The 13,865-nt window shown below is 49.2% G+C and overlaps 1 protein-coding gene across 1 annotated transcript in view; it reads right to left on the bottom strand.

Moving 5' to 3' along the window:
- LOC140204533 (proteolipid protein DM alpha) overlaps positions 1–12,002 on the bottom strand; it is a 52,833-nt gene extending 40,831 nt beyond the window's left edge. Inside the window, exon 1 of the mRNA XM_072271243.1 lies at positions 11,932–12,002. Coding sequence (XP_072127344.1) covers positions 11,932–11,935 — 4 coding nt within the window. The 5' untranslated portion in view covers positions 11,936–12,002. The remainder of the gene's footprint in view (positions 1–11,931) is intronic.
- Between the last annotated feature and the right edge of the window lie 1,863 nt (positions 12,003–13,865).

Raw genomic sequence — 13,865 nt, forward strand, 5'->3', positions numbered from 1 at the left:
CATGTCTTAGGTCCTTAAGACCTTAACATAATAATTCTGGTTCTTTTTCAGCAGCTGCTGCCTGACCTGCTGAATGTGCAAACCATTCTGGGTTTCTGCTAAAGCAGGTGCAGGGGATCTTTTGACGTGTCGATCGAGGATGAGAGGACCTCACAGCAAGACCATGAAGGACCATACTGCAGGGTTTCAGTAGAGAACTGTGTACAGTTCGATCTCCTTACCTAAGAGATGTACTTGACACAGAGGGAGTGTGGCAAAGATTTACTAAGCTAAGAGTAGACTGCAGCGTACACAGAGGATTCAGGATGAACTTGGACTCACACCGCATGAACCCGTGGAAGACTGAGGAGAGATTTCTGGAGGTGTATCGAGTCAGACATCTAGAGGATTTAACAGGCTAGAAAGAGATTATTATCTCTCATGAGGAATATAGAATCAGAAGCAATTGTTAAATTACAGACAGAAGCTGCAGCAAACTGAACAGGTGAGGCAGCATTTGTAAAGAACAACATGAGTTACCCTATTAGATAAAGGGCATTTCATCACAACTAGAAAAGTTAGAAATCGATTATGTTGTGAACAGTCCACCATGTAAACCAACCTCCCTTCCATTGTCTCTATTCCTACTGCCCATTACTTTGAGAAAGAAGTCAACATAATCAAGCACCCCTCCCACCATGATCGTTCTGTCTTCTCCAACCTCACCCCGCCAATGAGGCTAAAGATACAAAACAAGGCTCAAGGACAGCTTCTATCCTGCTGTTATAAAACTCTTCAACAGACTTCTGATACACTAAAAACAGCTGGCAACAAAGATTTGGCTTCCTGAATAGTTCTGGGTGTATGTTATAGATTTTGGGCAGTTGATCATGAAAATCAGCATGAAATTTCCCTCTCATGCACCACCTTTTTGAATTTGCCTATATTTGTTATTTTAATTCATAATTCAAGTTGGGGGGGAGGAGGGGAGAGGGGGCGGAGGAGAGGGGGAGGAGGGGGGGGAGGAGGGGGGGGAGGAGGGGGGGGAGGAGGGGGGGGAGGAGAGGGGGGGAGGAGGAGGGGGGAGGAGGGGGGGGAGGAGGGGGGGAGGAGAGGGGGGGGAGGAGAGGGGGGGGAGGAGAGGGGGGGGGAGGAGAGGGGGGGGGAGGAGAGGGGGGGGAGGAGAGGGGGGGAGGAGAGGGGGGGAGGAGAGGGGGGGGAGGAGAGGGGGGGAGGAGAGGGGGGGAGGAGAGGGGGGGGAGGAGAGGGGGGGGAGGAGAGGGGGGGAGGAGAGGGGGGGAGGAGGGGGGAGGAGGGGGGAGGAGGGGGGAGGAGGGGGGAGGAGGGGGGAGGAGGGGGGGAGGAGGGGAGGAGGGGGAGGGGGGGGAGGAGGGGGGAGGAGGGGGGTGGAGGGGGGGTGAGGGGGGGAGGAGGGGGGGAGGAGGGGGGGAGGAGGGGGGGAGGAGGGGGGGAGGAGGGGGGGAGGAGGGGGGAGGAGGGGGGAGGAGAGGGGGGGAGGAGAGGGGGAGGAGAGGGGGAGGAGAGGGGGGGAGGAGAGGGGGGGAGGAGAGGGGGGGAGGAGGGGTGGGGAGGAGGGGTGGGGAGGAGAGGGGGTGGAGGAGGGGGGGGTGGAGGAGGGGGGGTGGAGAGGGGGTGGAGAGGGGGTGGAGAGGGGGTGGAGAGGGGGTGGAGAGGGGGTGGAGAGGGGGGGAGGAGGGGGGGAGGAGGGGGGGGAGGAGAGGGGGGGGCTTCTAAGAGGACCACAACCTTGTTGCAGGGTTTGGAGGCTTGTGTGCCTCAATGACCCGGAGGGCTATGTTGGCTGGAGTCATGACCTTGTGCTTTGGCTCTTGGTAGGGTCATCCATGCCAAACAGGTCAAAGGTAGGGGCCAGACTAAGAGTCCTCCAGGTTCTGGGGTTCAGCTCAGGCTAACGACCCTGATTGGTCAAACAAAACTGTAATGGAAACAGCAATGAAGAATCTTTCTCCATCTGAGTGTGACGGTATTCCTGAGTCTCCACCCGGGACTTGCATCCTGTTAATTCTGATCCAAGGTCACTCATCTGAAACATCTACTGTTTCTCTACAGGTATTGCTGAGTGTTGCCAGAATTTTCTAGGAAACTAGGGATGAGAGAGTTGAATTAACAAGGCGGGAAACTGGGATTGTTTTCCTTCAATGAGAGGTGATGCTCTGGGGTAGAAATTCATTATCAATGTCATGAGGTCAAGTCAGGAGAATCAGTAGGAGGGTAAATAACTGAAGGACACGACCGTTTGTATTGTCCGAAAAAGGCAGCATAGTTGAGGGAAAGTGCAAGGGTGACTGAATAGTTCTTTGAACACATTGGGATAAGCTGCAGGGATGAATGGTCACAACTCAAGCTCGTGCATGACTTCAGACTGAGTGGAAGTGGTTAAGTCCCAAGGAACAATGAGCTTTGTTGGGGAAGAGTCGAGAATGAGTGAAGCTCTGTTGAATAGGGTAAACAGTGCTCTACAAGAGGGAAGTGGCTGATTTTGAACCCTGACCCTCAACAAAGAGACCATTCAACTTCAGCCAAGGCAGCTCCCGCTCAGCGAGGGATGGACAGGCTCTGCACAGTACCAGACACTGCCTCACTCAGTCACCGGGCTTCTGGGAACCACAGCAGCCAGGAAAGGGGAACAAATTCTCTCCCTAGTGTACAATCACATTCCTGACCTTCCCTGGATCACACCAGTCCAGATATCCAGCGATATGCCCCTTGTCTAATTTTCCTGCAGAGGGCTGTACCTGAAAACAAACTACCTGTGACTTAGCACAGCGCCTTCAGCAAGAGCCAATGTAGGCAATGTGCTGCGGAAGATGCTGGAATGGTCGTGGGTGAAGGAGGAGAGTTTGTTTATCTATGCAATTATTTAGTTAGTTAGTTATTGACAAGGTTAGTTATATACACACAATTTTTTTTGCACTACCTTACTTTCCCTTTTCTATTTTCTATTTATGATTTACAATTTAAGTTTTTAATATTTACTATCGATTTGTACTTCAGGGAGTGCGAAGCGCAGAATCAAATATCGCTGTGATGATTGTACGCTCTAGTATTAATTGTTTGGCGACAATAAGGTATAAAGAACAGGCCCTTCCGCCCCTTCAGCCACACTGCCCAGCAATCCCCGATTTAATCCCAGCCTCAACGTGGGACAATTTAAAAAACAAATCAACCGGTATGTCTTTGGACTGTGGGAGGAAACTGGAGCACCTGGAGGAATCCCACGCAGTCACAGGGAGAATGTGCAAACTCCTTACAGGCAGTAGCGGGAATTGAACCCGGGTTGCTAGCACTGTAAAGCATTGTGCTGGCCACGACACTACCTTGCCGAGTTAGATTGGAACGTGCTGGTATCCTTCCTGCCTTCCCAGGTCCAGCAGCATATCATCCTAAAGTCCACTCCCACTCAATGGCCCTTGGCCTCTTACAATCTTCCGACACAAACCAATGCACACACCCCGTGAAGAAGAGAACCTCACCTTCTGAGCGGGTCATAATACCCTTTGAGATGTCACTGATACCCTGCTTTCCCGTGTTCTGAAGATAGATCAACAACCTGTTTTATTGTCTGTTCTTCTCTCCATAGACGCTGCCTAACCAGCTGGGTACTTCCAGCATTCTCGTTCATTTCAGATTCTCTGCACTTGCAGCATTTAGTATCTGCCACTCCCCATGACGTTCCTTTCCTCTCAGCTCTGCCTCATTCTTCTCCTTCCATTCACTCGTCCAGCCTTCACCCCTCTCTCAGGCACCACCACCTCGCTATTCAACAGAAAAAGGCTTTTCAGCCCACTATGTCTAAGCTGACCATTTATCAGACCATCCCTAACCTCCTACACCTTGGTGATTCAAGCCAATCTCTTAAATGTGAGAGCCTCCAACTCCACCATCAGCGCAAATCCAACCCTCAAGCAGTACATTCCAGGCTCCATCCTCAGGGAGGAAGAAATTATCCTCAGATCCCCTCAAGCTTTTTAACCCTCATTTTGAATCGATGCTATCAAGTCTCAGGCACCTTCACTACAGGGGAAAACCCTCCCACTATCGATGGGAGACGGGGGCCTCCCATTATCGACTATTGATGGGAGATGGGGGCCTCCCATTATCGATGAGAGATGAAAGCCTTCCATTATCTCCCAAGTCTCAGACACTTTATTACAGGGGAAAACCCTCCCATCATCGATGCTATCTGAACCTCGAGATTTGATATACCTCAATCAGGGTCCCCCTCCGCCACTTCTTACTTACTTAATACCCACTGGCATTTACGGCAGCAGTGGAGGTCCTCCATCTCTGTCTGTCCATACTGTCACACACAGATATAGAAGGATTCTTCATTACTGTTTCTGTAACAACTGTTTTTGACCAGTCAGGGTTGTTAGCCCTGAACAGAAGTCCCGAACCAGGAGGACCAGTGGATCACTCTCAGTCTGGCCACTGCCCTCTGATTTGTTACACATGGGGGACCCTACTGAGAGCCAAGGCACAAGGCCCTGACTCCAGCCAACATAGCTCTCTGGGTCATTAAGGTACACAAGCCTCTAAACCGCGACAAGGTTGTGGTCCTCTTGGAGGTCAGCCTCTTTTGCTGCAAGGAAAAGAAAACCAGCCTGTCTGGTCTGTCTTCATACTGAGACACTCAATCCCAGGCAACATCCAGGTGTATCTCCTGTGCACCGCCTGCAGGGGAAATCACATCCCTCCTTTGGAGCGCACGGTATCCCAGTTATGGCTGTAGCAACTTTTAGTAAACTTGAAACATGACTTCCTTACTCTTGAATTCTAAGCCCTGGCTGATGAAGGCAAGTATCCCATGCTTAGTAGTCCTGAGAAACTCACCACCTGTACCAGTCAGCCTCCTGTTGACATCCCTTCTGCTCTTTTTCTCCCTCATCCTTCACTCAAGCTTAAAGCATGCTTGCTTTCCAATTATTCCTAGTGTGGATGAGAGATCGATTAGCCCTGTTTCTTGCTCCACAGATGCCGCCCGACCCGCTGAGTGCTTCCTTCAAGCACTATTTTGTTGTTAAAGACCGATCAGGCCAGGCACACAACCTGGCTCATACACTGGTGTAATTGACAAGGGAATGTAGCGGGGATCAAATCAGGGGATTTTGGTTTTGCAGTAGGCTGTGGAGGATGGAGAAAACAGACCGAAACCTATGGATTTGTTGGAGAAAGGAGTAAAAATCACAGAGCAGTACGTCAGTGGAACTGAGCTTCAGATTTCCCAGGTTCGCACTGGGATGTGCAACAGACACCAGGATGTGAACAGGCTGCCCTTTGCCTCACACTGCCTTCCTTCTTCAGAAGTTGGCCAGCCTGCTGAGTTATCTCCACATGTCATCTTGTTGCTTCAGATACTCTGTGCCTGAAATTATTCCCCATCACTGCCAGTGAGACCGGTGCGGCAGCAAGCAGAATACAGTAGCAACACGACGATTTCCTCTTTTTCCCCTATCCTTTCCAATTAGACCAGTTACATCCAATGGTGCAGCTGGTAGAGTCATGGCCTCACAGCCCCGGTGGTCTGGCTTGAATTCTGCCCTCCAATGCTGTGAGTGTGTAGAGCTAGTCCATGTAGATTCCCCTGACGTGCACAGATTTCCAGCCACTTCCTTGTCATGCTGTTAGTTAGCAGGCCACTGTAAACATGCCCCAAGTGAAGGTAGGTGGTATCTGATGGGCAGATGAGAGGGAGAATAGGTCACAGGGTGACATGGGGGAAAGGGATTGGTGGAAATAGGTCACATGGGGGAAAGAGGATTGGTGGAAATGGATCACAGGGTGACATGGAGGAAAGGGGATTGGTGGAAATAGGTCACCAGCTGAGATGGAGGAAATTGGATTGGTGGAAATAGATAGCAGGGTGACATGGGGGGAAGGTCACATGGGGAAAGAGGATTGGTGGAAGTAGGTCACACGGTGACACAGGGGAAAAGGGATTGGTGGAAATAGGTCACCAGGTGACATGGGGGAAAGGGATTGGTGGAAATGGGTCACATGGGGGAAAGAGGATTGGTGGAAATGGGTCACAGGGTGACATGGAGGAAAGGGGATTGGTGGAAATAGGTCACCAGGTGAGATGGGGGAAATTGAATTGGTGGAAATAGGTAGCAGTGTGACATGGGGGAATAGGTAGCAGGGTGACATAGGGGAAATAGGTCACATGGGGAAACAGGTCACATGGGGGAAATAGGTCACATGGTGACACAGGGGAAAAGGGATTGGTGGAAATGCTCCAAGAGACATCTTAGACCCAATGGACCAAATGGCCTCCTATTGGTAAAGAAATACAAGACAAGTCCATCCATAAATCTGAATCCAGTGTATCAAAACAGAGGAATTTGGAATGTGCAGTGCTTTAAGCTACTAGCACTTCCAGAGTCCTGGAGAATTCCAACAGATTTTTATTATCACCACTGTTCCTGAGCAACAAGAATGCACAGGTGCCATTGAAACAGAGCTCATTTAGAAAAAAAAGGTCCAACATTTGCATTAGATAAATCAAATCTGCCACAACTGTTTCATAAGAAGACCAGTGGAACAGGAACATCTACAATGAGGGAGTGAGAGACATTTGGGCAAAGAGTACCCACTGGATAAAGACACGGAAGGCTCTTGGGACAGTGAAACCTCCTACTCTCCCTTCCCCTTCCTTCCTCTCATCACACACATTCTGATCTTCCACAATGTATCTCAACACAATAAGGTGCGAGAGTGGGTCACTGAGACAGCAAGATACTGACTCCACTTGCTTCCCCCCAACAATCACACAATCTTTGCCTTCAATCTGTCAGGATGTCACCCTCACCCCTCAGTTCCTGCTGCACCTTCTCTATCCACCCCGTCTTCCACTTCCTCTCCAAATTCTCACTCACCTACAAAGAAACCCAAACCTCCTCCCCTTTCCTGCCACCTCATTTCCATAAAGACAGAAAATTGAGACATTCAGCAGGTTGGGCAAGCATTTATAGAGCATGTTCCAGGCTGCTGATTGTTCTTCAGCGCTGGGAAAGGTCAAGAAATAAATAGGCCTGGGGGAAGCAGAAGCGGGCACATAATAATGATCTAATATTGTAACATTGACAGTTTAGGGTTGATCTGTCAATTCCCTGAAACACAGCCTCCATGTGTCTACATCTGCTTTAAGCATCTCCACAGCCCCGAGTGCAGCTGTACCCCACTACCCACAGCCTCTGGTCACTGGGAAGCATTGCCCTCACTTCCTGCTACCGGACAGACTTGGATCCAGCCATCAGTCACCCATGAAATTTAACTTTCCCAACTCTCGTCTACGTTGAACTGCCTTGCTGAAATCCAGATGGCTATATCATCAGCACTAACATTACCACACTAAAGCCACAGACAGTTGCCCATGCCCCAGCACCCAGGGCTATCAACTGCTCTTTCTCCCTTGCCTCCTGTCTGCACCTTCACACACTGGACAATCACCCTCTTCCAAGCCATTGGCTCTTTGCAATTCCTTCTTCCGTTCCTACCCATCCCACTACAGCTTGAAAATAAACTTCACATTTCACCCGTTGTTCCACATCCATCCCTGGCTCCCACCCACTCCTATTACTGATTTGCACGTTGCCCTAAATAATGTGATGCAGAAAGAACATGGAAAAACTGTCTCTTCAACCTTTTGGTGTCTGTCCCTTTCACTCTGTCCACCTCCATCAATCATTATTCCCTGAGCCCATCTGATACAACTTGCCCTCATTTTTCATCCTTCCCCAGTCCACCAGCTACCATAAGCTAGTATTTCACCACACCCTCTTTCCCCTTTCCACTCTCAGTCTTGTTTTGGGTTGAAACCCTGCAACATTGACGATTCCTTTACCCCCGCGGATGCTGCTTGATCTGCTGTTCATTCAGTAGAGCACCAGAAAGATCATGTTGACCAGATCATCCTTGGGTAAAACTTACCAACTCCTCTCTCAGTAATGATAATTCCTACTAATTTGGCGTTCACCGCCAACCTTTCTCCCTGGCTACTCCAAGATGGGATCAGACTGTTCCTATTTAAGAAGACTGCCCATTACACCAGCATTACATCCAGCAGGTGACCTTTGCTGAAACCTTAGGAGTCTTGGCTACTTTCAGCCTAGACTGAACACCCTTCAAAAACCTCTCAATTTGCACTAAATTTATGTCATCCAAAACTCCATGGCATAACAACTCACTGCCATCAGCCGAATGCTACACTGGTCGATGCAGCAGCAACATTCTCCAACCCTACAAGCCCTGCTCAACTCCAGTTCTTGGCTTCAGGCCACCATACACTGGGTATAGATTGGTTAGACTGCAAGAATCTTTTTCCCGGGGATGGGTTTGAAGTAAGAGATAAGAGCTTAGAGGGGAGCTGAAGGGATCCTTCTTAATCCCACCTCTAGAGGGTGGTTGGAATCAGGAATATCCTGGTTAAGGGGCTGGTGGAGGCAGAGACACCCACAACATTCAAGCAGCACCTGAACTTCAATTACCAAAGTGAAGGAGGGTAAATGGGATTAGAATAGATGGTTGCAAATGCCAGCATAGACATCATGGGCCAAAAGGCATGTTTCTGTGTTATATGACTCTATGACCTATACTCCCAGTTGTGCCATCAGCTGTAGAGACCCAACATTTTCAAATTCCCTCCTTAAACCTCTTCCCTTATTTTAATCCTTTTTTTGTTTTGTTTTGAAACCTCACTCTTTCACCAAGCCTTTAGCTCATCTCCAGGTCTTTGTTTAGCTTGGCTTCCAGCTTGCCAGATTTTTCTCTTGCTGCAGGAGAAAGGGTTCCCATGCTTCCACGGAGGACTTAATACGTTGTCAGATTACAAAGTGCTATTCAAATGCAATGTTTACTTCCAGAAATAAAACTGTTCCAAGTCAACTCCCTGAAACACTCTTTCTCATGAGCCCATCAGTTACCTACTAAAACAGGACAGTTATCAATCGATGCCGAGACCGAAAATAAACCAGCAAAACCCCCCTGCAGCTTCCAGAAGCTTGAGGAAGCTTCTCAATTATTGAGAAAATGGGTATTTCACCCTGTCCTTAATCACAGAGAGGTATCCAACCTCTTCTCTCTCCTTTCCTATATCTGTCTCTCACATTACCCCTCTCTCTTACCCCCCCCCGTCCTCTCACTTTGTTGATCCCTCTCTCCTGTCAGCCTGCCACCCCCACTCTCCACAACTCCACTCACTGGATGAGGAATACATCTATGGTATGGAAACAAAATGCATTCAGCGACAATGGGCCTCAGCCAAACTCTCCTTTGTATCTGTCAGACGTTGTCCTACAGTCCTCTCAGCCCTACCCCGTCTTCCCCACTAACTGCATTCTCTGCCCTCCTCCCCTTGCTTCCAATGTCCACCACATTCACAACAGGAGACTGCCAGTTCTGAATAACTCTGGTTTCAGGAATGCTGGTTACGGAGAGTGAAAATTCCAGCTTGACAAATATTTCCAATGTTAGGGATCATCTCCACATTCCTGGGCATCCATGAATTCAGCTTAAGAATGGTTAATGTTGTGGTAACTGCATTTCCAAAGTTCAGCCTGTCATATTGTGAACAATTACTTATTCAGTTTGTTCAGCCTGAACGACTCCGCGTGATGGGAATTAAAATCAAATAAAGACAACAAAATTAAGGCAATAATTTAACTCAAAAACTGTTGGGAATCTGCCCAGATCAGAACGAGCTGGCTGCTGGGTCCCAACTCCAAATCACCAAAATTGCTTCTCAATGTTCTGCAGCTCCAACTACACAACTGACCAGCACTCAAGCAGGGCTTGGTTCCAGAGGAGAACCCACCCAGTGATAAGCACCTGTTCTCAGTCAGAGGCACAGTCACAGAAACCACCAGCCAACTAAAAAGGGGAGGGGGGGAGGAAACGACTCTTGGCCAGCCAAGTTTCAGGCGAGTCAATACCCCACTTTCCCCAACCCCAGATCACTTGGGGAGATTGTATTACAGAATGGCTGAAGGGACGGGAGTGGTTCGTAGAAGGAATCTGCAGGGGTTTGTAGATGGGTCAAGTGAATCGGCAGAAGGAATGTTCAGTGTGGAAAGATGAAATGGAAAATGAAAAAGCAGAATCTGGTTTGAAAACTGGAGAAATATTATAGTACATCTTTACTATGTGTTGAACCTTGTACACCAAGTTGGCTTGCCAGTACTGCAATTAACCGGGAAGGAAAGTGCAACGTTGGCCTTTACTCCAAAGGGGATGGAATATAACAACAACGAAGGCTTGTACAACTATCTAGTGAGACCACACCTGGAGCAGTGCATACAAAGATGGCTCCATTACTTGAGGATGGATACTCCAGAGTTGGAGGAAGTTCAAGGACAATGCAGCAGATTGATATCTGTGGTTCCCTTACAGGATGAGCTGATTGGGCTACTACCCATTTGTGGTTAGAAGAATAAGATGTGGATTTAATGAAACACAAGATTGAGAAGGAGGAAGCTGAGAGAAAGTTCCCACAAGTTGGGTATCTTTAATTGGTTCAGAATAAAAGGTGGCCTATTCAATAAGGAATAGGAGGCATTTATTCCATCAGTGAATGCTTCTTGGAAGCCTCTCCTCCAGTGAGCTGTGGAGTCAGAGTCAATGAACATATTAAAAGTAGAGGAAGATGTCTAAACCAGTCAGGAATCAAAGCTTATAGGAAGTGCCCACAAAATGCAGCCAAGATCGAGGCTGCACAGGATGTGAAGTGAACCTGATGATTCCCTGTTCCTATCTATTACAGGAATAAGTGGGAGGATAAGAACTCTGCTGAGAGGCAGGAGTAAATTGTAGACCACCCCATCAAAGGCTCAGTTACTAATCCTGATTTTCTCTCCTCATCTGGGGAAACACCGGCATTGAAGTAAAGAAATTAGAATGGGTAGTTTTAAGATAATGTGGGGCAACACATCCACTCTCAATTGAAAGGCAAGGGACAAGAACATGTCCTCAGTGCGAGACAAGGGACAGAAGCTCAGAGGACCAGAGGTCTAACCTGGCGCTCCAGCAGGCACAGTGCCAGGATCAAATACACACACGACAGGTGGGGCGGGGGGTGTGCAAGGAGACTAGGAAGGATGGGGTGGGGGTTGGAGGTTGGGCAGGGGAGGGAGGGCGGGGAATTGCACTGGGGGAGAATGGGGGCGGGGCCAAAAGCAGGTTTGAGGACAGGGTGGCAATGGCGGGGTGGGTGGGGCAGTGAGGGGCGCAGGGTGGGGGTGGGGACGGGGCGCAGGGTGGGGGAGGGGCGGGGACCGGGTGCAAGGTGGGGGCGGGGATGGGGTGCAGGGTGGTAGTGAACGGCTGAAGTGGCGATGAGACAGAGTGAATGGATTATGGAGATGGGAAAAGCGAGTGGTGGGGAAGGCATAGAGGAGGTGTGGGAGTGAGGGAGGCACTCTCCCACACTCGAAGTGGAATTTTGGCGGGGATATGGGGGGGGGGAGGAGAGAGAGGACGAAAAGTGCAAAAGGGATGAGTGGAGGTATGAGGAGACAGGCGTAGGGGTGGGTTGAGTGGGAAGGAGTGAGGAGCTGAGGGCGATGGGTGAGGCGGTCGGGAAACTGGGAAAGGGACGAGGGTGGAATGAGAAATGGGGAGAGATGGAATCGATGGGAAGAAACCTGGCGGGAAAGGAATATAAAATGATGCACAGTGATTCGGGTGTGGTCGGGTCGGGTGTAGAAGCGGCGGTCCCGGGCGGGCCGGACACGTCCCTCCCTCTGGGTGTTAGGTCTGGGGAAGTAGCGGGATTACAAGTCCGGTCCTGATAGTTTGCGTTAAACTGCAGCTGTTCCACACCTTCGGAGAGTGGGTCCCGTCCCTTCCCTTCCTAACACCCCACCCACCCATTCCCTTCCCCTTCCCCTGTAATGTTCCGTCTTCACTTTCACTCACCCATCTCCCCGCCGCTCCGTATACTCGAACCAGTGATCAAAGGGTCTGAACGCAACTCCTCGTCCACAAACTTCCTTCAGACAGAGCAGCACCACAACCCAATCCAACAGCTCCGCTCCTCCCGCAGTCTTCAACCTGACTGGAATCTTTTAAAGACTCCGCTCCTACCACAGCACCAGCAGAACGCAGCCCAAACGCAACCACACCACCAGCACACACATAGCAGGTACACTATCTCCGGCAGAACACCTCAGAAATATAATACCAGCAACACACAGCAGCAGATCAAATGCCGCACCAGCTGAACACAACACAAACTGCCCCAGGAAAATTCAGCATATACACAACACCAGCAGTACACACCTCCAACACAACACCAGCATAACCCGGTTTTAATACAACAGCAGCAGAACACAGCTCAAACACAACACCAGCAGAACATAGCTCAAATAAACCAGCAACACACAGCTCAAACACACCACCAGCATAACCCGGTTTTAATACAACAGCAGCAGAACACAGCTCAAACACAACACCAGCAGAACATAGCTCAAATAAACCAGCAACACACAGCTCAAACACAACACCAGAAGAACACAGGTCCAACACTACACCAGCAGAACACAGGTCAAATACAACCCCAATAGAACACAATCCCAACACAACACCAACAGAACATAGCTCAAATACAACACCAGCAGAACACAACTCAAACACATCACCAGCAGAACACAGCTCCAACACAATACCAGCAGAACACAATTCAAACACAACACCAGCAAAACACGGCTCCAACACAATACCAGCAGAACACAGCTCCAACACATCTGCAGAACACAGCTCAAACACATCAGCAGAACACAATCCCAACACACCAGAAGAATACAGCAGAAATACAACACCAGTAGAATACAGCTCAAACACAACACCAGCAGAGCACAGTTCAAATACAACAGAACACAATTCCAACACACCAACAGAACACAGCTCAAAAACAACACCAGTAGAACACAGTTCAAGTACAATAACAACAGAACACAATTCCAACACACCAACAGAACACAATCCCAACACACCAATGAAACACAGCTCAAACACCACACCAGCAGAATACAGCACAAAAACACCATACCAACAGTACACAGTCCAAGAGAGTATCGTACCAGTGTAACAATGCACCAACAGATCACAACACTAATGGAATGGATTACGACTGGAATGCAGCACAAAGGAATGCAACACCAAAATAACACAACAGCCACCTGCACTGCACCAAGTCAACTCTCCGCCAAAAGAATGCATCCATATAGCAACACAATTCCCCTTTTCTGTTCGTACCTTTGCTTGGTCTGGTGTCTCAGCTCTCACTAAGCTTCTGGGGTCCATTTTTATCTCTGCGTTTTTCTTTTCTGAATCTTTGCTCAGCTTCCTATCCACCTGGTGAACTGAGCTAAATGCCTACAAGCTCGCACTTGAAGAAACAGATCTTGGTGCTGTTCTGGCTGGTAAAGTTACCTTCCCTAGAACAAGTCCCAATGCCGAAGGAATCTGAAGTCTCCCTCTTGCACCACCTCCCTAGGCACACGTTCACCTCCCAGAGATATCCTATCTCACTGGTGCAGGGCACAGGGTGGAGTCCAGAAATTACCACTCCTTCATCTCTTTCCTCTGTCCCTGAAATCCACTCTTGGGTCTTCAACTGTCACCCTATCATCTTGTTCAATTTCAACCATTCAACCCCCGCCCCCACTCCAGAAACCACGGTATCAGCTTAATCACCCAGCCACAAGGGAGACATCCTTGGTTAATATTTGTGATCACAGACCTCCCCTTCCCCAACGGAATCCCCTGTAACCATTGCTCTCCTGATCCTTCTCCTTCCACAATGCTCTGATCTTGGCTCTGGCTGCACTCCGGAGGAGAATCCTCTCCGT

The sequence above is a fragment of the Mobula birostris genome, chromosome 10 (genome assembly GCF_030028105.1).
Source record: "Mobula birostris isolate sMobBir1 chromosome 10, sMobBir1.hap1, whole genome shotgun sequence".
NCBI classification, from domain to species: domain Eukaryota; kingdom Metazoa; phylum Chordata; class Chondrichthyes; order Myliobatiformes; family Myliobatidae; genus Mobula; species Mobula birostris.